The sequence below is a fragment of the Myxocyprinus asiaticus genome, chromosome 12 (genome assembly GCF_019703515.2).
Source record: "Myxocyprinus asiaticus isolate MX2 ecotype Aquarium Trade chromosome 12, UBuf_Myxa_2, whole genome shotgun sequence".
In the NCBI taxonomy this organism is placed as follows: domain Eukaryota; kingdom Metazoa; phylum Chordata; class Actinopteri; order Cypriniformes; family Catostomidae; genus Myxocyprinus; species Myxocyprinus asiaticus.
In genome coordinates, this window is record NC_059355.1 from 998,905 (window position 1) to 1,026,255 (window position 27,351).

Below are 27,351 nucleotides of genomic sequence, written 5' to 3' on the forward strand. Positions count from 1 at the left end.
CAATATCCTCCAAAAGTTTTATTTTTGACTGCCAGTGTAGCGGGAGCCAGATGGTATGTGCTGTGCAGTGTGTAAACCTCACTCCCCTGACACTGATGCTGACGTTAGAGGATGTAGCCTTTAGCCTCCTTGTTAGCACGCCCACATCCCATGCCAGAGACCCCAGTTCAAATCCCATTTGGAGCAGGATGAACAGGACTGGCTACAGTGGTGCCATGACCCTGATGGGAGTGAGGTTTAGGGGGTGAGTGTAGCAGGAGCCAGCTGGTACATGCTGTGCAGTGTGTAAATCTCACTCCCCTGGCCTCAAGAGGCGCACTAGCGACTGACGCTAAAGGCTGTAGCCTCCCATGCTAGAAACGCCGGTCAGGCAGGACCGGTCACACCAACTTATAAGATATAGAAGGCCCTTTTAAAAGAAGTGTAATATTTGAAAATGAAACGAGCACATAAAATATGATTATTTCAACTATTAGTTCAACTCCTTAAAGAAGGAGAAGAAAGAAAAAAAACATCTACTGTGGCAGGTTATCACAGTATTGTAGCAACATAAAAACAAGCCTGTGACACAAAGACAATATAGAGGAAAAAAATGACATAAACGGATGCACACTGTAAACTGACAATGTTCCCAACATGAACATAAATGCAGACTCTCAGCTATTTTAATGTCACAACAACAATGAGCCTACATTTTTAATTTGTTGTTCAGTTTCAGAATGAGATGATTCCTTAATTATTTTAGTTAGGTATAAACAGTCTCCCAGTGCAACTAATAAGTAATTTTTATTTGTATAGCGTTTTTCACATCACATGTTGTTTCAAAACATCTTTACTGAAAAGTATGCTGTAACAGAAAATGAAGCTGTAATGTCCGTAATGTCTTAGAGTCATCATTAGGGTGTTCAGTCTGAGGCTTTTCACTGAAGTTAATGAGTCTAGCAGTTCTATATTGTCTGATGCACAAGCCAAGTATCCATGCAATTCAATTGCAGTTGGAGGTGAACCAGTCTTAATGGAAGAAAAGTAGGCATCTTCATCAGAGACATCATGCTGTGGTTCCTTTTGTTGTGCGTTCTTTATGGCACCAAGATGATGTGTAACGGTAGCCAGCTGGTATGTGATAGCTGTGCAGTGTGTAAACCTCACTCTCCTGGCCTTAAGAGACACACTAGTGACCAAGACTAGAGGCCATGGCTTTTCTAGCCTCCTTGTTAGCGCATCTGACTCTCATGCCGGGGATCGCTGTTTCTAATCCCGCTCGGAGTGAGTCGAGCATGACCGGTTACAGATGCATGATGTAATCTATACCTAACACACACAACATACAAATGTTAGATGTGAAATGGCGGGCAAGGCCATGAAGTTTTTGTATTTTTATGCAAGCACACGCTTTGTTTAGGCACAAGTGGGTTAGCGAAATCACGTGCACAAAGCGCTAATAGGCAACTTAATTATGAAGTTCTTCCCTGGTTATTGCACTGTCTGCGTCCTCTTATACTGTATATTGCATTTTCTCTCAAGTAACGTCAATTTAAAAGAAGAAAGCCCATTCAAACGTATTTGGTAGTGTAAATGAGCTGTATGCAATGCATCCCCTGCTCTGTGACTGTTTTGTCACCTGCACTGCTCCGGACTGCGATGATGTATTTGTTATATATACTGTAGGTTCTCTATCGGCCTCTCTGCAACTGTTGGCACCCGTCCGGCTCACCCTTGTCTCACCTGTATGAAATACGCTTTGATTCTCTCCCATGGTTCATTGTTTTGGGATGTATGTTTGTTATACTGTATATATTGTATATATGCATTGTTTGTCAAAAAGAAGGTAATGTCTGCCTGTCATTCTTTCAAGGGTTCTGGGGACAATGGGAGTGGAATATTGGACAGAACCGAGACGGGACGTAATGAAGTATGTATTTAGTGATATCTTTTTTCCCTCCTGTGCTTAATATGTTTCAATGTACAGTTATGTGAAGGCAAGGTTAGGCAAGTTTATTTTTCATACGCAATGTTAATGCAAAGTGCTTTACACAAACATCGTGAAAAGAAAGATAAATAAAAGGCACTTTAAATGTAATTTTAAATCATTTACGAACAAGGGATTAATAAACAATAAGAAGTAATAAAATGTCATTTTAAAATGTTCCCAGTTTGGGAGCGACTGCTATAATCAATCATTACTGTCATTAATTCCCTTTCACTCTTGTGCCTCTAAAACATTCTGGGCTGTCCAGAGAAGATCTGGAGCTACAGTCTCCTCAGCCCAGGTCTAGAGATGCCCCTAAATTAATAGATAATCTGAATTATGAAAGAAGCTCAACCATATGTTAAAAGCACCCGCTGTCATTATTCCTCAACATCTTAGAAAAGTCCTTCATGGTTTCTGTGATCCTCAGTATTCTGTGGCCCACATACAGTAATGAATACATTTATGTTTAGACTTATTGAAGACCTTCTCAACAGTCCTTCATAAAAATGCACCTCGCTGGTCTGACGCAGACTCCATGAATGCATGCGCTCCTGTGTCTACTAGCACTGGCTGCTGTCAGTCAAACACAGTGTGTGCTGTTTATAACCTGCCCTCTTCTCTCTTTTCTCTCTTTTCGCAAATAATGAACCAACTTTTCTTTACATCAGGGTAATGAGCAACGTATCAGAGTAAAATATATTTATTTGGCTAAAAAATGTAGCAAAGTTAAAGTTGCATCAAATGTAAATACTCAAGAAAGTACAAATTTTGAAAAAAGTTACTTAAGTACAGTAATTAATTATTCGTACTTAGTTACTTTACAGTACTGGAGTGTACCCAGGATTGTGGGTGGGTCCATCCATGTGCTATATCAGAACAAAAGTGTTTAAAACGGTTATGAGTTCTTTGGCAGTGTTGTGTTCAGGAATATTTAGCAAAACGTTCAAAATTGGTGGAAATTGTAGTTGAGACAGCTATGTCTTCCACAAAGGTTGAAGAGGCTTATAAATAGAATGTGTGGTGCAACTTTTAGCACATTAATTAGATATTCAAAGGACAAGTAAACACAGAGTGTGATAATGTGTCTGAAAAGTTGACTTGCTCTGAAGAAACTTGCTCTGCAGGACAATAATCATTAGTGTTTTCTTTTTTTAAAGGAAGTTCTACATCCCCTGCCTCCACCACCTGTTTCAACAGGTAAGCTGAAGCTGGACACTGATAATGGTTAGAGAAAGATGTGAAATTATGCTGTGTTCATGTGTCGGATTTACTGTAATTACGAGATGACAACTTGGAGATTCTACACAGGTCTGTTCTTGTACTCTCGTACTGAATTATGTTTATATGCCAACATTCATAGTCAAAATGTATCCATGTATGGTTTTGTTGATAATGACTGCAAGATATTTAACCAACACATTAATTAATTCACCTCTTTATGTTCTTGCAAAATGTTTTAGAACGAAGAAAGGGCCCTAGGTAACAGTTGCTATAATAAAATGGCATATCAAACAGAAATATGTTATTGTAACGAGGAGGAAGGTGGGGCCGGGCTGTGAGGACACACGGCCAGCTCTGAATCGGGCTAATCAGCTGGGAGGGGGATAAAGACGAACCGGAGGCGCCAGTTCTGGAGAGAGAGAGAGAGAGACACACGCGGCCGCATTGTGTTTGTCTTTATGTTTTATGTTTTAAGTTCATTTATATCATTAAACTTTACGTTGACTGTTCAGCCGGTTTCTGCCTCCTCCTTGCCCATCCTTACCCTGTTACATTGGTGCCAAAACCCGGGAAGGAGGAGGGATGCACTGTCGAGGAGTTCTCGCCACTGCCGTCCGCCAAAGGAGCAGCCACGGCCATCTTCCTGGGGACGGAGGGGTCGCTGCTGGCCGCCGTGAGCCGGAGGAACTGCTGCCATCTGCTGAAGAAGGGGAGGAGCGGTTCCGTCCGCCAGGGGCCGGAGGAGTTGCTGTGTCCGCTGGGGAGAAGCGAGCTGGCGTACGCCAGAGGGAGCCAGCGACCAAATTTTTCTCTCTCTCTCCTCTCTCTCTCTCTCTGTCGCTCTGCCTCGCTCTTTCCCTCTCCCCACACCTCCCCTCGTGTCTCCCAGGGCTCTAGAAAGGCGGGGAAGACCTGCCGGCATGCACAGCCAGAAGGGCAACACCCCCCCTCCAGGAAGGGAGGGGAGTGCGTCATGCCAGGGGTTTCCCTGACCTGAGTCGCGTGACGGAGGAGTGTGACGAGAAATATTTATATTGTTATTGTAACGAGGAGGAGTGCAGGGCCTGAATCAGGCTATATCAGCCAGGAGGGGGATAAAGACGAGCCGGAGGTGCCAGTTCGGGAAAGAGAGAGACACATGCAGCTGCGTTGTCTGTGTGTCTCTATGTTTTACATTGTTTTAAGTTGAGTTTTTCATTAAACTTTACTTTGACTGGTCAGCCGGTTCCCGCCTCCTCCTTGCCCACCCCTTACCCCGTTACAGTTATATATATGTAGCCGGTGGGTTGAAAATAATCCCTACAGGATAAAAAAAATAAATCTTTTGGGGTTTTATTCTGATGGCTATTTATTAAAAGGGGGGGAAAACAGTGGTCGATGGGGCCGTATTATATAAAAAAATAAAGAAACTGAAAAATGAAAGATGGTTCAAGGAATGGTTATGAAATACAGTAATGAAATGTCAAAAGAAAACACAAACAAGGCATTAGCCTACCCTTATGCATCAACACATACTTAATACATGCTTAAACATGCTTAAGCACTCACAGTATTTTATGCATTTAACACATGCTTAAATTGCTCAAAGCATTTTATGCATTTTTAACCAGGCTTTAAGGACATGTATTACAGTTTAAAACAACAGAATTCTCATTACACATGTTTTCTATAACACATATTACACTTATTTGGAAAACACTCTGGGCTATACTGTAAATCATTAAATAAGAAATGATTTATACTAAATTGACATACCCAGTTTCCCACATGTGCACAACCTGGTCAAATTCCACACATGCAATCCATATGCATCATTCAAAAATTATCTGTAACAAACATTCAGTTTTAATATACAACCCTTCTTGACTCCAGCCAGGTCTCCTAAGCAACCAAATTGGCCCGGTTGCTAGGGAGGGTAGAGTCACATGGGGTAACCTCCTCGTGGTCGCTATAATGTGGTTTGTTCTCGGTGGGGCGCATGGTGAATTGAGCGTGGTTGCAGCGGTGGGTGGCGTGAAGCCTCCACACGCGCTATGTCTCCGTGGCAACGCGCTCAACAAGCCACATGATAAGATGCGCGGGTTGACTGTCTCAGATGCGGAGGCAACTGGGATTTGTCCTCTGCCACCCGGACTGAGGCGAATCACTACGCCACCACGAGGACTTAGAGCGCATTGGGAATTGGGCATTCCAAATTGGGAGAAAAAGGGGAAAAAAATCCAAAAAACAAAAACAAAAAAAAAACATACAACTCTTCTGAACACATATTTAATGCAACTTATGAGCATTTTGTGTAACATTTTATATTTACCCAAAGAATTATCAACCGATGAACAAAACCAGGAGCTCTCTTGAACAAGGTATGCTCTCAGGTTCTAACCAGCACACGTGTGTAACACAGCAGGCATTGCAAAACTCTTAAAGGGGCCATGTCCAATTTATGACCAGAGTTATATTATATGAAATTTCTCCACTTGGTTACATATGTAAACTACCTTTGGTGCTGTTGCCATTTTGGTTATTTTTACATGATGCCATGAAGGAACTTTCATAAAATTGCTCTCCACAAGAACAAGATAATAAAACAGGTCAGACAAGGAGCGGGCTCTGTGGCCAGCAGGGCAGTAAAACAAGCTGGAGACCAGGGCGGAGCCGGCAGATGAGCTGGAGAACCAGCGGGAGATCATGGACCTGGAGACCAAGGATGCGTTGGCAGATCAGGAGACCAAGATGGTGAAAGTTGATCTGGAGACCATGGTGGATCTGCACTAGGGAATTTGGGCAGAGCAAGTGTGTATTTAGAAGAGGTCAATGGCAAGGCAGGGGAGTATGAAGAGGACAAAGTCAAGGCACTGGGGAACTCAGACGAGGTCATGGGGACCTTCAGGACCACTTGAGCAGGGAGCAGAGGGGGTTCGTTGCGAGGACCTCTGGGACCACCGGAGCAGGGAATGTGAAGAGTGGGGAAAGCATTTTTCCCCTCCTCCTCAAGATCGCAATCTCTGGCAAGAGGGCACTGAGCGCCGCCTCCGGCGAGAGAGTTCTGGGTGCAGCAGTGTAGGAGGAGAAGCTTAGCCTTAGAGTATAATCTGGGCCCAAAGGAGGCACTCATAGGCACCCATCTGAATGCTAGAATGATAAATGTGTCATTCTATCACTTTGCTAACACAAATTAATTACAGACCCCTTCAAAATACCATGTGAAGGGGCATGCACTATGTAAAGTTGGAAGGAGTTGAGTTGATTGGCAACCATGGTCAAACAGGACAGATAAAGACTTAAGACGTAATCTGCTTTAATATGAAGATTTATTTTATTTTATGTATAGCTACATAACTTTTTTTATAAAAGGGGGAAAGAAGGTTTCATAACTTTGATTGTCCCCAAACTTTTCTGTCCTTTTTTCACCTCTTTCACCAGTGGACCTGACTCAGATAAAGATAAAAGAAAATATGATGCTGATATATGCATGCAGGCACACATCTCGTCACTTGAACGGAATAAAATAAAAACACTGTAGTGCCATCTTTTGGAAAATGCAATAAATGCAATCATTTATTTCATAAGTCTAATAATATGCAAGTCTTATGATCAACATATTAAAACATTATATTTTGTACCAAAAAACAAGAAACAGAAGATTTTATCTGCCAAAACACTGTAGCTGTTTCTTCATTCAACATTTCTCTTGGGGTGCAGACATAAGCTTGGGAGACAGAATCATGCTCATGCACAGAGCTGGAATTCTGAAAAATGTGTGCTGACCTTTGAATGTACCGAATATCTGTTTATCAAATACTTTGAAATGACACTGGAAAAGCTGGAAAAATGTATTGATTTTCTCCCCTTTTCTCCCCAGTTTGGAATGCCCAATTCCCAATGCACTCTAAGTCCTCGTGGTGGCATAGTGACTCACCTCAATCTGGGTGGCGGAGGACAAATCTCAGTTGCCTCCACGTCTAAAACCATCAATCCGCGCATCTTATCACATGGCTTGTTGAGCTAGCGCATGCACCGCATGCACCTAGTGCACGTGGAGGCTCACGCTATTCTCCGTAACATCCACGCAAAATTCACCACACGCCCCACCGAGAGCGAGAACCACATTGTAGTGACCATGAGGAGGTTACCCCATGTGACTCTACCCTCCCTAGCAACCGGGCCAATTTGGTTGCTTAGGAAGCCTGACTAGAGTCACTCAGCACGCCCTGAATTCAAAAATGCTTGTTAATAGCTTGTTATTTTTCATACAACTGACATCAGATATATGCACCAAATACAGCATGTACTGTAGAGTACAAAGAAAAATATATGTTTGCTGTGTTACTGATTAAAGGTAGCTGAGAGGCGTTTGTGACAGATTATTACAAAATGTATGGGATACAATGGGTATCCACAGTGCATTTGGTTAGCTGTTGTCCAGGATGACACTTCCTATACTTTAATCACCAGGTGACTCTAGTGCTGAAGGAAATAAAAGTGTGAGTGGAGAAGAAGTGGACCAAGGAGGCCAGGTCCTCAAAGTGTCAAAAGGAGACTCTGTGGCTTGTGAGACTTCAGACTTGATCTCTAGCACAGGTGGAATCTGTGGAGAGAAGGTGTGATTCTGCTTTTTTTTTTTTTTTTTTTAAACAAGTATGTTTGCAATGGAAACCATTTTAGAGAGAAAATTAAAGGAATAGAATTTAAGGAATTATTAACCATAGTATGGATGTGTAATTTGGTAAAATTCATTCATCATGTACTCGCCGCCATATTGTTCCAAACCCTTATGACATTTTTTTTTCTCCCATGGAACACAAAAGAAGATATTAGGCCAAATGTTTGTGACTCACAGTCTCGGTCCTCACTCACGTTCATTGTATGGAATAAAGAAACAGCGTCAACATTCATCAAAATTTCTCATCTTGTGTTTCATGGAATAAAGACATATAGGTTTGGAATGGCATGAGGGTGAGTAAATGATAAAATGATTTTCCTTTTTGGGTGAACTAAGCCTTTAAGTGTTTTTTATGGGTTTGACTAATGTTGACATGCCTCTGGTGGGAACAGGTTGTTTAATCATGCCCATTTCCTTCTTTAGGGTCATTGTGAAGAGAAAGCAATGAATGTAATTACCTATTTTTGTAGCACACTACTGGCATTCACCAGACCAGTAAATGGATGTTGAATTTGCCAGGATGTTTTCCAGTTATCTTAATGAACAAACAGCTGATGTCCACCTCTCTGTATAGAGTAATACTGGGTGTGGATCTCCTGGCCCCAAAGGTGATCGAGGCCCTCCAGGACCGGCTGGGCCGCCTGGTCCCCAGGGTCCAGTAACGGACTTGATAGACACTGGGGATAGAATGGTGCAGAGGGTGCAGGGTCCAATGGGCCCACCTGGGCCACCAGGTCAAGAGGGCCCACCCGGTCCCCCTGGCTCAGAGGGGAAACCAGTGAGTAACAAAAATTACACCTTATTACTCTCTTGACAACAACTGATGCCAATTAAAGGACAGCCATTGATTGTTGACAACACATAGAAAGCTTTAAACAGTTAGAAGTTCTAACAGCGGCTTCTATCATTTTAATGTTTTATAGGGTGATCCAGGAGAGGACGGTAAACTTGTGAGTGTTCTAAACAGATTATTATTATTTTTTCATGTTTCAATAAACCCTTCATTCACACAACTGATCACTTTTCTGTGGTCTCACCATACAGGGACCTGAAGGACCTCGTGGTTTTCCAGGAACACCTGGTGTTGTAGGACCTAAAGGGCAGAAGGTGTTTTGCCAAATCTGAGTTTAGTTAATTAATTCTAATTTTGTTTTATTAATGATTGGGTGAACTAAGCCTTTGAGTGTTGGGTTAGGGCTGTTGATTTTAACATTTCAATTCAGTGCGATGAATTATAAAAAAATTAAAATAACGCATTCAAACAATGTACACAATTAATCATGTCCCTGGACCATAATAAGGAATATTCCTACAATCAGAGCAATTCAAGCTTGAAGTACTTCCTAATTTCAGCAGGGGGCATTAAGCAAAACTCCAGCTGTATAGGCAACAAACCACACTCAGACTTGCTTGACACCAGAGACAGCGCAAGATGAGAAAGCGTTCTTGCGTTCAAACACAGCTGGATGGAGTGCAATTCCAAATGCAGGGATCTCAAGAAGTGTCAAACTACGTTTCACTTGACACAGCAACTTAAAAACTCTGTTTATGAAGCGACGCAAATGCATCTTTAGAAAAGCCCTTATAATCAATCTCCGACAGATTTGCAAATTAGATTGCTGTGCGCTATAGGACAGTGATAGGTGTATGTTTAATAATATTGAAATTAACTATATATTGCCTTCTAAAGCCACTTTTTGTACACGTCTGTCACAATAATGTAATTAATTTGAACTATTTATATTATATTCATAATACAAAATATAATTTATAATTATTTAAATCTAAATATTTAAAATTATATAATGCATTATTGTTATTTGGTGTGCCTTCTCTGCAGATATTTATATCTGATGTGATTAATTCGATTAATTGGCATGTTATAGAATTAAATTGATTAAAAATGTTAATTGATTGACAGTCCAATTTATTAAGTAGTTCATTATGACCTGACTACAACTTTACATATTAAACTCAAGCATTACCTGTGTAACCATTTTATTACATCTTGTTTTCTTTGTATGTTTAGGGACAGAAAGGGGATGGACAGCAGGGCCCAAGAGGTCCACCAGGGCCACCTGGACCTCCTGGACCCTCAATCTCAGACAGGACCGTGAGTATGGATATAACAAATACCATTCTGGACTTTCATTAGAAGAAGGGCCTTAATGATCTAATGGCACATTCACGATAAAGCTTTTGCTGCACTCGCATCTCTGGTTTACCAGTTAAGTTTTCAGTTTATTTGATTAGTCTGAAAGCTGTTTATTGAACTCTGAACTCACAAAAGTGGCAAAGTGAACTGCTATTGATTATTTTCATAGGCTGTCAGGGATTCTTTATCCAATACTGTCATTGCTGATTGCCTTCTCAACATTTTGGCCTACAAGATGATATGCATTTTGTTTAATTTTTTTAAAAGCTTTGTTGTCCATCTTTTTTTTTTTTTTTCTATGTGGATAAAATAATTTTGCTTTTAAACTGCAGTTTGAACATCAACACAGTGTGAAGCAAACTTGCCATAAATCATGATGAATTCACTAAAACTGTGTTTTGTTCCCTCTTTAGACCTTTGTGGATATGGAAGGTTCTGGATTGTTGCCGGTATTTTTTATATCTTAATTCTGTTTCCAACAAACATCCAACAATCTGTATGTCTGAAGGGGCTTCCACATGACTGGCATTAGTGTTGTGAGTGAAGCATCAACCTCAGCATAGACCCTGGCGACAACAATTTGCCACTGACCTGTCAAATTATCAGACAAGAATTACAGGACAGTTCTGATTATGTAAATTTATGTGGGCAGTGCCCGTGCTAAAATCAAAATCAGACAATGGGTCTCATTAACTAATAACTGCCTGCATTTGACATACTTAGAAACACAGAAAATCATGCAAAATTTCAGCCTGATTCACAACAGGTGCGTACACACATGAATTTGTTCTAACCCTCGTTTTAATGTTAATGAATCCGGATTATTCTAAATAAAGGAGTGCATGCCCACATATTGTATAAAACAAGCCCAAACCATCTCCAAATAAGGTCTTTCAGCACCACCCTACATGTACAGATGCAAATGTGCATGCCGCCAAAGCAATAAAATAATATATGACACTGATCTTGTTGATGCATAGAAACACTGGAGCTAAAGTCACAAGTCTGCTAATGTTCAATTTCAAATTTGAGAGTGGTAACTTTAAAACTGTTTGTTTTATTAAACATTTTCCAAGACCATGTTGTTACATGTGTCTAATGTGATTATGGCCACATAAAGCATTAGCCATTAGCACTCACATCATATGAGAGGGAGTTTAGGGACACCTAAGGTTAGCTAATGCATGTTGCATAATTTAGTGGAAAATGGACATGTATAATAATTCTTTATGAAGTAAACATTAGAATCCATCAATAATTCTCTAAGTGTGCACATTATTGGACTGAACGTATGTTGACATGAATAAGAAATTATTCACAGTAACATTTCTATTGTGAAACATTTGGGTGTAGGGCTGCAAACTTCTGGTAAACATTTGCAGCAAATAGCAATTTGCATGAGAAAATCATCAATGGAAAATTTGCAGCAAGTATGCCAGAACTCTACAATTTTAGTAAGGGATAAGCTTTCGATTGTATATTTAAATGAACATTTTAGTGGAGAAAATTAAATTACCTACCACATATATAACATTTCTTATGGTACAACCATATTAATGGTACTACTGTTTAAAAATATTGTGGCACCGCCTGTGTTTTGAAGCTGTAATATCACGATACTACCGTAGCACCGGTTTTCCATGCAACCCTACTGTGAACTGTGAGGTTTTTTTTTTTTTTGTAAGATACTATCAAGAGTGACTACACAAGAAAAATACATGGTGTCAGAATTGTATCTGCTGTTGCAAAATGGATTTGGTGAGTGTTCCTACGACAAGGATAGATTGGGACTCTGTAAACTTACCGGACTCATGGAGGAGATTTCGCCAGCACGTTCAGCTCATGTTCTCTGGCCCGCTCCAAGAAAAGTCAGAGGAAACCATGTACAGATATGTAAAACTCTTGGGAAGTAACATGCGAGGATACAAAGACTGATTCAGTCTTTGCGGAATTCCAATTCCAGTGAAAAAACTTGACATTTGAGTATTTTGTAACAGAGTTTTAAAAGGACTGTGGATATGTTAACAGTGACAAGATGGTGTGACACTGTATCATCTTTGCCACAAATTTGCTTAAAGTCAAAGAGAAGCTGTTGAATCCAGGCACGGATTTAACGCTGCAGAAGGCTATTGATATAGCTCTGTCTCCTGAGATGGCACAAGATCAGCTAAAGATGATAAACTCACGTGTTGCAGCAATACAGAACACTCAGCCAACACTGTGTTTAGCAAAAGGGGAACACCAGCCCGACATAAGCACAGAGCAATTGAGAAAGAAACCACCAGAAGCATCACCAAGTAAAGACCATGTGGTCAGCGTGCACAGCAGCACAGCCAGAAACACATGTACTCTGCAAGAGGCTGTCAGTACAAAATATGCAACAAGCTCAACCAATTCACAATGATACAGTGCATCCGGAAAGTATTCACAGCGCTTCACTTTTTCCACATTTTGTTATGTTACAGCCTTATTCCAAAATGGATTAAATTCATTATTTCCCTCAAAATTCTACAAACAATACCCCATAATGACAACGTGAAAGAAGTTTGTTTGAAATCTTTGCAAATTTATTAAAAATAAATAACGAAAAAAATCACATGTACATAAGTATTCACAGCCTTTGCCATGACACTCAAAATTGAGCTCAGGTGCATCCTGTTTCCACTGATCATCCTTGAGATGTTTCTACAACTTGACTGGAGTCCACCTGTGGTAAATTCAGTTGATTGGACATGATTTGGAAAGGCACACACCTGTCTATATAAAGTACCACAGTTAACAGTGCATGTCAGAGCACAAACCAAGCCATGAAGTCCAAGAAATTGTCTGTAGACCTCCGAGACAGGATTGTATCGAGGCACAGATCTGGGGAAGGGTACAGAAAAATTTCTGCAGCATTGAAGGTCCCAGTAATCACAGTGGCCTCCATCATCCGTAAATGGAAGAAGTTTGGAACCACCAGGACTCTTCCTAGAGCTGGCCGCCTGGCCAAACTGAGCGATCGGGGGAGAAGGGCCTTAGTCAGGGAGGTGACCAAGAACCCGATGGTCACTCTGACAGAGCTCCAGCATTTCTCTGTGGAGAGAGAAGAACCTTCCAGAAGAACAACCATCTCTGCAGCACTCCACCAATCAGGCCTATATGGTAGAGTGGCCAGACGGAAGCCACTCCTCAGTAAAAGGCACATGACAGCCTGCCTGGAGTTTGCCAAAAGGCACCTGAAGGACTCTCAGACCATGAGAAACAAAGATTGAACTCTTTGGCCTGAATGGCAAGCGTCATGTCTGGAGGAAACCAGGCACCGCTCATCACCTGGCCAATACCATCCCTACAGTGAAGCATGGTGGTGGCAGCATCATGCTGTGGGGATGTTTTTCAGTGGCAGGAACTGGGAGACTAGTCAGGATCGAGGGAAAGATGAATGCAGCAATGTACAGAGACATCCTTGATGAAAACCTGCTCCAGAGCGCTCTGGACCTCAGACTGGGGCGAAGGTTCATCTTCCAACAGGACAATGACCCTAAGCACACAGCCAAGATAACAAAGGAGTGGCTCCGGGACAACTCTGTGAATGTCCTTGAGTGGCCCAGCCAGAGCCCAGACTTGAACCCGATTGAACATCTCTGGAGAGATCTGAAAATGGCTGTGCACCGACGCTCCCCATCCAACCTGATGGAACTTGGGAGGTCCTGCAAAGAAGAATGGGAGAAACTGCCCCAAAATAGGTGTGCCAAGCTTGTAGCATCATACTCAACAAGACTTGAGGCTGTAATTGGTGCCAAAGGTGCTTCAACAAAGTATTGAGCAAAGGCTGTGAATACTTATGTACATGTAATTTGTTTTGTTTTTTATTTTTAATAAATTTGCAAAGATTTCAAACAAACTTCTTTCACGTTGTCATTATGGGGTATTGTTTGTAGAATTTTGAGGAAAATAATGAATTTAATCCATTTTGAAATAAGGCTGTAACATAACAAAATGTGGAAAAAGTGAAGCGCTGTGAATACTTTCTGGATGCACTGTATATAGATCAAGGCAGACAGCTAAATGTAAAACCAAGAATGCAGTTGAAAACATGAATGAACTGTTTATTGATGCAATTAACAAACAGTACAGAGACAGAATGTGAGCAGGCTTTTTCCAAAGTTGAAGAACACAGGCACATAAAGGACATGTTTAAATTTTACACTGGGGCCCAAGGATATAATAACATTATAACAAATGTAAAAATCTCTTTGAGTTGAAAATCTCTGTGTGGTTTGAGTTGTTTTTTTGTGAATTTAGAATTAATTTTAGTGCAAATCTATTCATGAATAGATGTGTGAAAGTGTTTGTTCGTAGATTTCACGTACAAAAACGTGCATCTGCACAGTTAGTAAATTAAACTCAATCTCTGCGGCGCTTTTCATGTGGAGATCAAAGCATCTGTTGACGCTGGCATTGAATTACACTTGATGCTGCTGTTTGACGATGGGCTTGATTGCCACGTTGATGCCCTGGTTCCGTCATGTGGAAGCCACTATTTTCTGTTAAATTTACTTAATTCAATATGTTTACATCTTTCTCAGGGTCTACGTGGACCTCGTGGTCCCCCTGGTCCACCTGGGCCCCCAGGACCCAGTGGAGGATCAGGATTTGGATCTAATGGAGCTGACCCAACTGCAGAAAATGGGGCCACTGGCCATCCTGTAAGAAATGTTGCTTTCCTTACTACCAACTATAATAGATTCAAACCTAGACCCTCAGCAATGATCCACAGTTTGCCAGCACTCTCAGTAGTGGCTTGGGACAACAGAGATAGGAGGGGCAGATTCTTGCTTTGAGTGCTGTGGGTTATGTATTACCACGCATAAATGCACAACCTGACATGTGTTGTGCCCTCGCATAATAGAGTGGCACTCTAAAATTGATTGGGATATTTAACACTTTAATTATCATAATACTTGGACTGTTTTACACAATATTGCCAAATTATCAATACACACAACAAAAATTAATTGCTCATTGCATTCCCATAGATTTCCACTGGAAAAAATAATTGGTGCAATGAACTTTTGGTTGGCAGCAATTTATAGTGTGGATCTATCAGGGTTGGGAGGGTTACTTCTGAAATGTAATCCACTACAGATTACAGAATACATGCTGTAAAATGTAATTTGTAACATATTCCGTTAGATTACTCAAGGTCAGTAATGTATTCTAAATACTTTGGATTACTTCTTCAGCACTGGTAGATTTTTTCACTTGTTTTGACTATAAAAACTCAGTACAGTAAGACAAAATACACATGTTAAAAATACATTCTCTGAAAAACCGAAATATCTTATGCAGTGTTGTTTCTAAAACAAGATCAATCAAACTGATCTTGGTTTAAGGATTTTTAGATATTTTTACAGGAAAACAATACAAAAATTATGATCAAGAATATGATTTTTGCCCTAACATCAAAGATCTTACTAGAAAAAAGAAATTATGATCCAACGTGAATTTTCTTGATAAAAAAATATGATTGTGTCTGGTAACATGTGCATGTAAAATGTCTAGAAATAGCATTTTAATTTAGCGTAAAGCTGACAATTTACACAAGGTTTATTTCTATTTCTTCTGCTCCAAACTTACTTCAAACTTACTTCTCTGTCTGCTCGTATGAATGTAACACATCATAAGAAAGTGTTTCACCGCTGTTCAAATGCACTTTGGATCACATCATTTATATGTATAAATGTTTTCCATCTGAAAGGACTAAATATTAAATGAAACAAATGACAATAAAATGCAAAGTAATCTCTTCAGTAATCAAAATACTTTTTGAATGTAACTGTATTCGAATTACCAATTATTTAAATTGAACTGTAGTGGAATACAGTTACTTATATTTTGTATTTTAAAAAAGTATTCCCGTTACATGTATTCCGTTACGCCACAACACTGGGATCTATTGTATGTTTTCAAGCGGATGAATATTTTGGTGTGGCACTGTCCCACCTGCTCATGTAGACAAGAAGCAGCTGTTCATCCTTCTAATTAACTCAAATTTATGAAGGATCCTATTCATCCCATGTTTATTTTACAATGATTGGTAGAATCTTATTGAAAGCACCTGGGGCCTCATTTATAAAACACATACAATTAAACATGCAAATGACCCTAAATTCCATGAATTTGATCCTAAGTTAAAAGAAAACAAATCAGGATTTATAAAGACAGAAACTGACATGAAAATGTAACACTGAAAAGCATGCAAACAAACTTTTTTGAGCTCATGCACTGGTATGTCAGTGCACACTGACTTGATTTTCTGTTGACTTTTAGTGATGCATGTCTGGATAGTGAATAAAAAAGGGGGCTGAATTGTACACAGTGCAGATAAAATTTGTATTAAGGATGTATGTTATCTGTGATATTTGTGTGTGTGTGTGTTTTTTTTGTTTTTGTTTTTGTACATAAAAAACATACACATAATTCCATTTATGTTATTCCATAGTTTTAATGACTTCACTATTATTCTAAAATGTGAAGAAAAAGTTACTTCTTTTCAGTTACTTCTTTGCGCCTGTTGGTGGCACAAAATAAACATCTTTTAACTAATTGCACTGACCCAAATGCAGTCATTTACGACCAGAAAAAGTCTAATTATCCTTTATTAAAATTTGTGTGTCTGCAATTCCTCTGAAAGACTGCAGAGTGTTTAAGCATCATAAGCGTTTCCCCATGACTGACAACAATGAATCTATCATACTGCAAACTGCAGAGCACGATTTTTTATCAAGCTATACAAAAAAAGTCAACAATACTAGCCTTAAACTATGAGTTTCAATAACGTTTGTATGTCACTGTAATGTGTGCTCATCACTCACTTTTATTCCAAATTAATCCGGCCCTCTTTTCTTGTTGAGCAAGACTGACGAACTGAATAAACAACTTGCCTACTCTCGTTCATCTGGTCAGCAGATCCTCATTTATGAATGAGATGACTGATGTCGTTCGTGAACGAACTGAATGTACTGGTACACTCGTTCGAGAATGACATGCATGAATGAGTATCTGATGACCGACTGGTTCAGTGAAGCCAGCTCTCGAATGCTATTGGCTCGTACTAAAGTCACCTTTAAAAGCAATACAAATGGAATTTTCATGTCGACATATGTTCGAAGACAAATGTGAGTTTAAACACAATAACAGTTTTTACCATAAATGGCAGGTCTTATTTTCTTATATTTTGTCAAATGCTTGGCTTTACGTTTACCAAGACAAGAAAAGGCTAATAATATCTTTCACTGTGCACCAAAGCACAGCATTTCCATTCATAATTCATGTCATTTTAACTGTATGGTTTTCAGTCATTTTTAAATGTTGCGGATTACGTTTTGTGCATGCACATTAACATGACGTAGTGCATTTCAACCCTTTCTCTCCTTGTTAAACGCGATTGACTCACATGCCGAACTGTACGAACAACATGCCTCCTATCGTTTAGTCATTCATCAGATCCTCATTCACGAACAAGATGACTGAGTGAGTCATTAATTTCGTTCATGAACGAGTATACCATGACATTTATTTCGTTCATGAACGAGATGTCTCAAACAACCGACTCTACTGGTTCAGTGAAGGGGCGTATTCGTTCAGCAGGTTGAACCAATGATACGCTGCCTCACAGACTGCACTCGAATCCTATTGTCATAGTCAATCTTTATAGGCATGAAAAGCCACCAAAGCATCACTGACTTTGTTAGGGAGAGACATCAGTGAATGAGAAATTTCAGTCAGTATATGGAGGTGAATGAGAACAATTTGTTCACTTAACAGATTCGTTCAAAAAGACTGAATGAAAAAAACATCACTTATTCCTTTCTTGTTTATTCCACGTTCATAAGTACACAAGGAGTATGCAGTGTTTGAGTTAGTTTGCTCAATATTTCAAGTTAATTAACATGCTTGTGTGGTACAAAATCTAAATCTGAAAGTTCTATTAACTTAAACTTGGAGTTTATTAACGTAAATAAACTGACTGCCTCAGATTTTTGGAATGAATGACTTTCCACATGTGCTTTATAATGCATTCTGTCTCACCATATGTAGATATTTGTGGCCATTCTGTAGGTGGAGTGCATGTGGTTGTTTATGTGTGCATGGTTTTAAGATTTTTTGTGAATAATCAAGTTGGATGGATTTAGGAGAAATGTTCTTCCTTGCATACAGACATTTTATCTGTCATAGGAACAAGTAGGATATTATGCACTTCCCTGAAATTTTGGTGATGTTTCCCTCACTGCTGAATAAAATGTTTTCTGCAAATGGAAAATGAAGTTCAATTGATTTTATTAAATTCTGTATTGTTGTTTGTTCTATGCGTTTAATGACTCAGGGTCCCCCAGGTCGACCTGGAATTCCTGGTGCTCCTGGCCCCCCAGGTCCCCCAGGTCAAAAGGTAAGGGACATAACAGAGGTATCCTCATATGCCTGATATTAAAAGTAAAAGCAATTCCTCCTCTCTTACTGTTAGGGTGACTGTGGTACCCATGGCTTGCCTGGAGATGCAGGGGAAGAGGTAAGATATTCTGACAATATTTCTCTACTTCTAGCTTTTTTAATGAACTGGATGTGTAGATTTCATTAAAACTTTGAAATCTATCAGACATTCTCATACTGTATCCCATTTTCATCACATATCTCAGAGGGTTTTTCCATTGGGAAGATCATTTATGCTTTTCTCCCCATAGCAAAGTTCTTCCTCCACTGTCACTTCTTTTTTCTCCAATTGGTTGCCTTCCTGGGGGATTGATTGGGCACAGGTATCCCACATCATGCATATAAGAACTGCATTGCTAACTGCATGGAGTGTGATGTGTCAAAATTGTCAAAAAAACTCAACTAATAAATGAATGCGTGATTATTAAAGTCATAAGCTCACTGAAAACTTCTTGTTGCATAGTCTAATGAATGTCTGCCTGCAAAGAGTGCAAGAGAATTGAACATTTCAGATTGATATGCTTTAGCTCTCTTCATGGTCTATTTTAATCTATGTACTGATCTCTAATTGCTTGAGGCTTGCATGTCTTTATGGGCATGAGCATTTTTATCATGTTGGAACCAGGGCAGCTCACATACCCTGGATTACATTGTTCTCAAAAATGGTCGGTACTATAAGAAATTATTTTCAGAAAAAATGTATATGGTGCACAGGGTTCTTCAGGGATGTCAAGGCAGGAAGGGCTGGCTGTACTCCCTGGGCCCAGAGGACCTCAGGGTCCCCCAGGACCTCCTGGACCCCCTGGACCTGCCTTCAGAGTCACTGTAAATCAGTTAATCCTTGAAATTCAGCACCATTATGGCTTTTGATGCATCATGCATTAGTTGACAAAGAGCACCATGTGTGTGTGTGTGTGTGTGTGTGTGTAGCCTGATGGAGAAGAAAAAGAAGTTGCTCTTCAGTACATTCCTGGTGTCATGGGGCAACCAGGTCCACAGGTAAATGTGAACTGCTGTTATACCCTCATTTTAATCCAGACATCTCAGTACAGCATTTATACCACCTCATCCCTGTGTTTCTTCTCTCTGAAGGGACCTCAGGGGTTACCTGGACTACCTGTGAGTTAATGATTCTAAATTTGTTAATGATTTGTTTATAATAAATACACTACTTAATGTTATCAAAATATAATATAATCTTCTCAGGAGAACATATTTTGCTTCTCTTTTTTCATCTTTAACCTTCCCAGGGTAAAGCTGGTTTCCCAGGTATTCCAGGGCAGAAAGGCGATGAAGGGGCAAGAGGGCGAGATGGAATTCCAGGGTTAGATGGCTTCCCTGGAGGAATAGTGAGTGATAGTTGATCAAGCTGGGAGTTCAGCTTTAAAGAGTAATCTTGTAGTTTGTATTGATTTCTTCTCAATTTCAACTATTTTACAGGGGCTAAAAGGGGAAAGAGGATGGAAAGGTGACAAAGTGAGTGATAATTTTTTTTAATTTGAAGACTTGGGGAAATTGCTCAAAGACACAGTGGTGGAAGAGCAGGATAGTGATCTCTGAAATCACTCAACCCTCATCTGCTTTGGAATTCAAACAACTACAACATTGAAACCATTATGTGGACCTGTGCAACAGGTTTATAATCATCGGTATTTGTCTTCAGGGTGAGCCTGGTCATGTACAAGGGCCTCCAGGGCCACCAGGACCACCTGGTCCTCCTGGACCACTTATGTATATTAATGGCAGTGTAAGTTTTATAAAGATTGTTTCACCCTATGAGGACTTATGTATCTATATCACACCATATTGCTTTCTCACATCTCAGCACTCAGTACCTGTTAATTCAAATGACATCTAATTTCAGCAGGATGGAGTGTATGGAATTCCAGGACCACAGGTGAGATGCAACAATAAAAATGTTATTAATCATTAATGACTGTGTAATTATGATTTGCGAATTGCATAACTCACTAACATGAGGCAGACAAAATAACATTCTCTGTGCATTGTGAACAGCTTTGTGTTTTGTTCTTGTTTTTTCAGGGTCCACCTGGTATAGCTGGCCAGGCAGGAATCCCTGTAAGTTTTTAATGTGTAAAGTATCAGTATTAAGCACAGCTGTTGCATGGTTAAGGCTTCATGAAACTAAGCTTCTGTTTTAGAGCTCCACAGTTGTAGTCTATTCCTGCTGAACACTGATGTAAATTTAGTAAGCAGTGGGATTTTTGTATGCTTCAATCTTCTATTTGGAGCCCACTGGAAAAATGTGCCCTGCTTTGAGCTTCACAGACTGACGAGGCCCAAACTTTACCCTTACAAGCTTGTAAGGCTGTTCAGCCTGTCAGGCAGAAAGCCAAGGCACTTTCCCCCACTGGGCCAGTAGCGACAACGTCCCTTTTTGCCTCAGCTGATGGCTTATAGGATTGTCTCTCAGCAGTAACATTGTTGTGGCTTTTTAAATCTTTAAATCTGTTGCTCCTTTTATTGTTATAAACCTATAAAACAAAGTCCTATGGAGCTAAAGATGTTATGAATGATGCACAATGACAATTTGGATTTTATATATATATATATATATAGGGGCCAATGGGACCAAAAGGTGACCGGGGCGCACAAGGACCACCAGGAGACTCTATCAAGGTAATGTTTTTTCTTCTGTCACAACTTTATAGAACATGAATCAAATTAATACTGAAAAGCTAACTAGGTGTAGGTGTAAGGGAATAGGTGTATGTACAGTATGTACCAATAAATTAACCTGTTGAGACATTTACCTTTTGGAGCCCATATTAAAATGACACACCCTAACTAAAATGGTAGCAACTTCTGAACCCTTTGGGCTAAAGGCATAATTTAGGTATCTTCTGAAAGAGGACACTTAGGGCTTTAATGGCCGAAGTTAAATTAGTTAGAAAAGCCTAAGTATATTGAAACTGAAGTGTTGAGCACAGAACCTTTTATTATGTAAAAATATAAATAAAAATATATATTTTTATATAATGTAACAAGGTTAGGATTGGGAAAGGAGGAGGCGAGAACCGGCTTGACAAAATAAATAAAGTTTAATGATAAACTTAAACAAAAACACACAAACATAAACACAAACAGAGCAGCTGCCTGTAGCTCTATCTCGTTGGAACTGCCGTCTCCGGCAGCCTTTATCCCTCTCGTCAGCTTAATTAGCCTGATTAGGGGCCGGGCGTGCATCATCACGGCCCGCTCCCCAGCCCCGCCCTCCTCCTTGCCACACTCCTCCCTCTTTTCCTCTTCCCCCCTGCCGGCAGGTCTTCCCTTCCTTCTTGGACCTGGGAGGGAGACAAGGGGTGGGAAAAACAACAAAAAACGAGAGGGAAAGGCCAACACGGAGCAACAACGGGAGAGAGAGAGGAGAGAGAGAAAAAAAAAAACTTACTCACCGGTTCTCTGATACGCCATAGCCTGGTCCTCGGTCACTCCTCCACCCTCTAGTGGATGACAGCCACTCCTCCCCGGATGGATCGGAGGCAGTCCTCCGCCCCCTGGCGAACAGAACATCCCGCTGTGTTTTGGTGGATAGTAGGAGTCTCCTCCGTCCCTGGCAGCAGTTCTCCCACTCCAGGCGGCCGGTAGTGAGCTCCTCCCCTCTCGCAGATGGCGATCTTCCCTTCGACCCCGCCTTGTTTTAGCAGCCGGTAGGGGTCTCCTCTGCCCCTGGCAGCAGCCTGACTGCTTCAGGCGGTCCCCTCACGGTCAGCGGTCATTCCTCCGCTTTCAGGTGGCCAGGCTCCTCCGTCCCCTGGCGGATGGCCGCGGCTGCTCCTTTGGGGTGGATGGTAGTGGTGAGGACTCTACTACAGCGCATCCCTCCTCTTTCCCGGGCTTCGGCACCAATGTAACAAGGTTAGGATTGGTTAAGGAGGAAGCAAGAACCGGCTTGAAAATATAAATAAAGTTTAATGATAAACTTAAATAAAAACACACAAACATAAACACATACAGGGCAGCTGCCTGTAGCTCTCTCTCTCTCTGGAATCTTTATCCCTCTCGTCGGCTTAATTAGCCTGATTAGGGGCCGGGCGTGCATCATCACGGCCTGGCCCCGCCCTCCTCCTTGCCACAATAATAAAATGCAATTGTCTCAAATAAGTTATGTTTCAAATTTAAGGGTGATAGCACCAAAAAAATTAGGCTCCTGCAAACTTTTTTTTTTTCATGTCTAGACATACGTATTTCCAAAATTGACAACTTGGAGACTCCAAAAGGCCATTTGGTAACGAAATGATCTTAGGGGTACAGAAAGCTACTACATGTACATTTAAATGTACCACATATAATAAACCTTTGACTTTTTAAATTATAAAATACTGCACACAATAACATCGAGTTCACTGATTCTTGAGAAATTACATTTTTATTTTTTAATACTAAATTAATTTGAAATGGTATTTGTAGGCAAAGTTTCAGTTAACAAACCATGTAAGAGAACAGGTTTTTATAAAAACACTTATTTCCTGAGAATTGATATTTATTCACGTCATAACTTACATCTTACTGTCATTTGTGTCATCTCCGTCAGATACACTGAAACGCATGATATTTTAATTTGATCCATCCAGTGAGTGTAAAGTCTTTAATTATCTAATAATGGTGTTCAGTAAAGGAATGAAGAGATCAAATTCATTCTATAATTTTTCTTTTTCTGTTTTCACACTATTCTGAAAATGTTGACGGAGTTGACAAAAATGGATATTTTTCCATCTTAACCATGTGTTTTACTCTGGAGCTGTTTCGTTTTTTTCCTGAGTTGAAGCTGCTAAACTAAAATGCTTCCACAATTCTTAACAGAAATGATCATAATGAGATGACGGTGTTGATATGTTGATGCTGTGACCGCAGTGACTTAAATATTATTTGTTTAAAATATGAAAAACTATAAAACTTACCAGACCACGTGTCCTACTGTTGCATCCACCATGAGCAGGAAGTGTGAAAGTGTATTTGGAGTTACAGCTGACCATGATATTGTCTAACTTATTCAGGATTATAAAAAAATCGGACAAGTGAGGACAAACTATATGATAGGCAGTTTTATATGGAAAAAATAATTACAAATGTACTTTATGTGTTGTTTGATATCTTACAGATCCCAACCGTTCATTTGATATTTATATTTATGAATTTGTTGCATTTTAAACACTTTGTTTGCCAGTGTAACATTTTGATCTCTTGCTGAGGACAGGTTAATTACATGTGCTTCCAAGTATAGAGCATGCATTAAAAAAATTTCTAATGAAATTATTTAAAATTGTAAGTGAAAAAAATGCCCCAAGTATACACTATTCCTTTCTTGGAAAATATTCAGATATTTGTAAGTAGTTTAAGATTGTAGGGCTTGTTTTGCATGCTTTGTTTTCTGCAAAAACCTTTTTTTCCACACTGATTAATGAGATACACCTAGAAACAGTCACCATAGGAACAGGAAACATGAACACATGATCTAGAGATAAAACTTCATAATTTACAAAGCAACAAACCAAAAGACACATGAACACAAAGCCGACTAAATCTGTTACAATGCATGAATATCCACCAGTGTTTGGAAAATTATTTTTCTAATCTAATTCATTTTTCATCCTCTGACATTACGTAACATTTTTCTCTTTTCTTTAGGGTCAGAAGGGTGAGCCTGGATTGATGCCTGAATCAAGTGGTAACCCCATTTACACTGGACTGGCTCGACAGCTGGTGAGAAACCTGTGGTTTTCAACTAGAGAGATGAGCTCTGTTTGGTTATTATTGTGTATTTGTATCATAGCATTCTTAGACAATGTATGTAGTCACTGTGCCTTTAAACCCCTTTTTTTTAGGGTGATCCAGGACCTCCAGGACCACAGGGACCTGTGGTAAGTCTTTATGTCTTGCTGTTATACTGCACAAAAATGTTCCAATTGACACATTTTCATAGCAAAAGGTGAAGCATGCCCTTTTGAGAAATATTGATGATTGCATTGGTATTACAAGAGTATTTGAATTAAGTTGCTCCAAGAATATATGTTTTTCATTAATAAGGGACCTGTTGGGCCAGCTGGATTAAAAGGTGAAATAGGACTTCCAGGCAGACCAGTGAGTACCTCTGAAAACTTCCTGAGTCCTTAACTTTTCTGGTATTGAATTGTAGCATTATTGTCCCGTAGCATATGCTTTAACATAGGTTAAATTTAATTAAACTTGTTCTTGTTCAAATAAGGGTCGACCTGGCTTGAATGGTAAAAAAGGGGAAAAAGGTGATTCAGGCTCCGGTGGAGGATATGGTTATGGCTACCCGGTAAGAAATAAGCAACTTATCAATCATTTGCTTTTCATTGTTACCAGACGATGTTCAGAACACTAAATGTATTTAAACTGGTTTTAGGGTCCCCCTGGCCCACCTGGGCCACCCGGTCCTCCTGGACCCCCAGTTTCTGTGGACAGATATAATGTGAGTGATAAATTAATATCTGTCGGTTTTGTTTGCTAGAGCAATTTCAAATCTTTTGAAATTCATGCATATTTTAATTTCATGGCAATATTAAAGGGGTCACGACATACTTTTTTTGTTTTGTTATTTTATTATTTTCCTTGAGGTCCAAAAATAATTTATCCACCCTGTTTCTGGCCCTCAGACTGAAACGCTCGGTTTGCCGCTGCTTCTCCTTTAAGACTGCAATAGAAATTCCCACTGTTATGATTCGCTAATATCTTTGCATAGCAAATAATCATCTATGAATACATGTGAACACTGCATGGTAACTGGTGCAACCCCTCAAATACATCCATACAGTATATATTTGAAACTCGACTGGAAGAGAATAAACCAGCTCCACAACCACAAATATTATTTCAGTGTACGTACATAACGCACATAACGCACATAACGCACATTTGACACAAAACAACAAGAACAAAGTAGGTGAAACACTGTTGCTACAGAATGCATCCAACTGTTTACACAAGCCCAGATAGCGAATGCTGCGCTCAAAGCCATGAATATCAAACTGTCATCAACAGATGAAACATTAATTCATAAATTGCTTACATGGTTGTTGGTCATTGGTTACTTACGTGCAGTGTTGTGGAACTTTGCTATTAAACGTAATGTTAATTACGGTACAGATGTTGGTAAGTTTGCACCAGCTCGCCAATAACTGGTGTCTGGTCCAAAATAGTTTTTAACCCCATCTTTTTTGCTCCATCTTTCACTAACAGTTCCTTTGCAAAGCCTGCATCATATTGTGATTGGTTCAGAAGCAATACATGCTGAACTGTTGCAATCAGGAACTGTTAAACTTCAGCTATTCTATCCTAATGTTGGGATGCTTTGACAGAGGCCAAGGGAGGTATGCTGTATGGCTAAAAGTTTGTGGACACCTCCTGTTAATTAACATGTTTGGCTATTCCATTCATTCCAGTGTCTGTCTTCTGATGAGCCATTGACACATTTCCTATGAAACTTTTAAGCTGTGCTTTCAGCAATCGCCAATGTTCTTTACACAGGATGCAGTTCTTTCAGTCAGAGGCAGTGTAGAGGAATTGAGCAGAAGGAGAGACATTTTTAAAAGTTTAAATTGATTTAACTTGACACATCATCTGAAAATCGTGTTGCTTATTGAGCAAGACATCCATCTAGAGCATAGACCAACAAATACAAAATAGCACAGATGAGGGCATATAGTCTATAACACATCCAGGATGAGTTCTTGTATTCAAAACAGCAAGACGCAGTGCAGCAGAGCTGAACAAATTGGGGGTCTCATTTTTAAAGACATAACTTGACACACTGCCTTAAAAATGCAACGCTCATGGTGCGAGACACATGGCAACAGTCAAAGACGACTTCTAGTATATGTTTACATAGAATTTTTTTCAATTCAGTTCAATTTATTTTATATAGCACATTTAAAAAAAAAGAAAATAATTCACCCAATTTGGAATGCCCAATTCCCAGTGTGCTTTTTAAGTCCTCGTAGTCGTGTAGTGATTTGCCTCAATCCGGGTGGCGGAGGATGAATCCCAGTTGCCTCTGCATCTGAGACCATCAACCCGCTCATCTTATCTCATGGCTTGCTGAGCGCATTGCCACGGAAACATAGCATGTGTGGAGGCTTCACGCCATCCACCGCGGCATCTGTGCCCAACTCACCACGTGCCCCACCGAGAACGAACCACATTATAGCGACCACGAGGAGGTCACCCCATGTGACCCTACCCTCCCTAGCAACCGGGCCAATTTGGTTGCTTAGGAGCCCTGGCTGGAGTCACTCAGCACACCCTGGGATTCGAATTAGCGAACTAGCGAACTCCAGGGGTGGTAGCCAGCGTCTTTTACCACTGAGCCACCCAGGCCCCTAAAAACAACTTTGTTGAACAAAGTGCTTCACAATCAAGAATCTAGAAACAGTTAAGAGATTAAGAATGATGGAATAATCACCACACATAACATACATATAAGCAATATAAATTCAACAGGAAAGACTATATGTTAAAAAGGACAGTGTATGTGCATATAACTCCAGTTTAAGATTCCCTAGATTCAAAAGCAAGAGAAAGAGATAAGTTTTCAATTGAGACTTGAAGACCTCAACAGAACGAATATGAAGGGGGAGATTATTCCATAGTTTAGGGGCAACTACTGAAAAAGCTCGATCCCCCTTAGATTTTTGCTTTGGTGTGAAGATCTCAGTAACCTAGAAGATTTGTGGTGTCTTAGGAGATCACTAATATACTGAGGAGACAGATTGTGTAGTGCTTTAAAAACCAGTAATAAAATCTTAAAATCAATTCTGTAGCGTATTGGAAGCCAATGAAGAGAGGATAGCACAGGAGTAATATGCTCCCTTTATTTAGTGCCAGTCA

General features: G+C 40.0%; 1 protein-coding gene across 3 annotated transcripts in view; it reads left to right on the top strand.

Annotated features, from left to right (window-relative positions):
• Positions 1-27,351, top strand: part of col18a1b (collagen type XVIII alpha 1 chain b) — a 57,241-nt gene that overhangs the window by 14,303 nt on the left and 15,587 nt on the right. The window contains exons 4-29 of one of the 3 annotated variants that reach the window (XM_051712497.1): positions 1,856-1,912; positions 3,130-3,169; positions 7,646-7,791; positions 8,428-8,631; positions 8,777-8,803; positions 8,898-8,960; positions 9,883-9,966; positions 10,422-10,457; positions 14,577-14,696; positions 18,377-18,439; positions 18,515-18,559; positions 18,732-18,803; positions 19,195-19,305; positions 19,411-19,479; positions 19,573-19,599; positions 19,731-19,829; positions 19,921-19,956; positions 20,144-20,227; positions 20,345-20,377; positions 20,524-20,559; positions 21,061-21,120; positions 24,130-24,204; positions 24,327-24,362; positions 24,529-24,582; positions 24,707-24,784; positions 24,872-24,937. In XM_051712497.1, the coding sequence (XP_051568457.1) occupies positions 1,856-1,912; positions 3,130-3,169; positions 7,646-7,791; positions 8,428-8,631; positions 8,777-8,803; positions 8,898-8,960; positions 9,883-9,966; positions 10,422-10,457; positions 14,577-14,696; positions 18,377-18,439; positions 18,515-18,559; positions 18,732-18,803; positions 19,195-19,305; positions 19,411-19,479; positions 19,573-19,599; positions 19,731-19,829; positions 19,921-19,956; positions 20,144-20,227; positions 20,345-20,377; positions 20,524-20,559; positions 21,061-21,120; positions 24,130-24,204; positions 24,327-24,362; positions 24,529-24,582; positions 24,707-24,784; positions 24,872-24,937 (1,821 nt within the window). The remainder of the gene's footprint in view (positions 1-1,855; positions 1,913-3,129; positions 3,170-7,645; positions 7,792-8,427; positions 8,632-8,776; positions 8,804-8,897; positions 8,961-9,882; positions 9,967-10,421; positions 10,458-14,576; positions 14,697-18,376; positions 18,440-18,514; positions 18,560-18,731; positions 18,804-19,194; positions 19,306-19,410; positions 19,480-19,572; positions 19,600-19,730; positions 19,830-19,920; positions 19,957-20,143; positions 20,228-20,344; positions 20,378-20,523; positions 20,560-21,060; positions 21,121-24,129; positions 24,205-24,326; positions 24,363-24,528; positions 24,583-24,706; positions 24,785-24,871; positions 24,938-27,351) is intronic. The other 2 variants (XM_051712498.1, XM_051712499.1) reach the window with 2 other exon arrangements.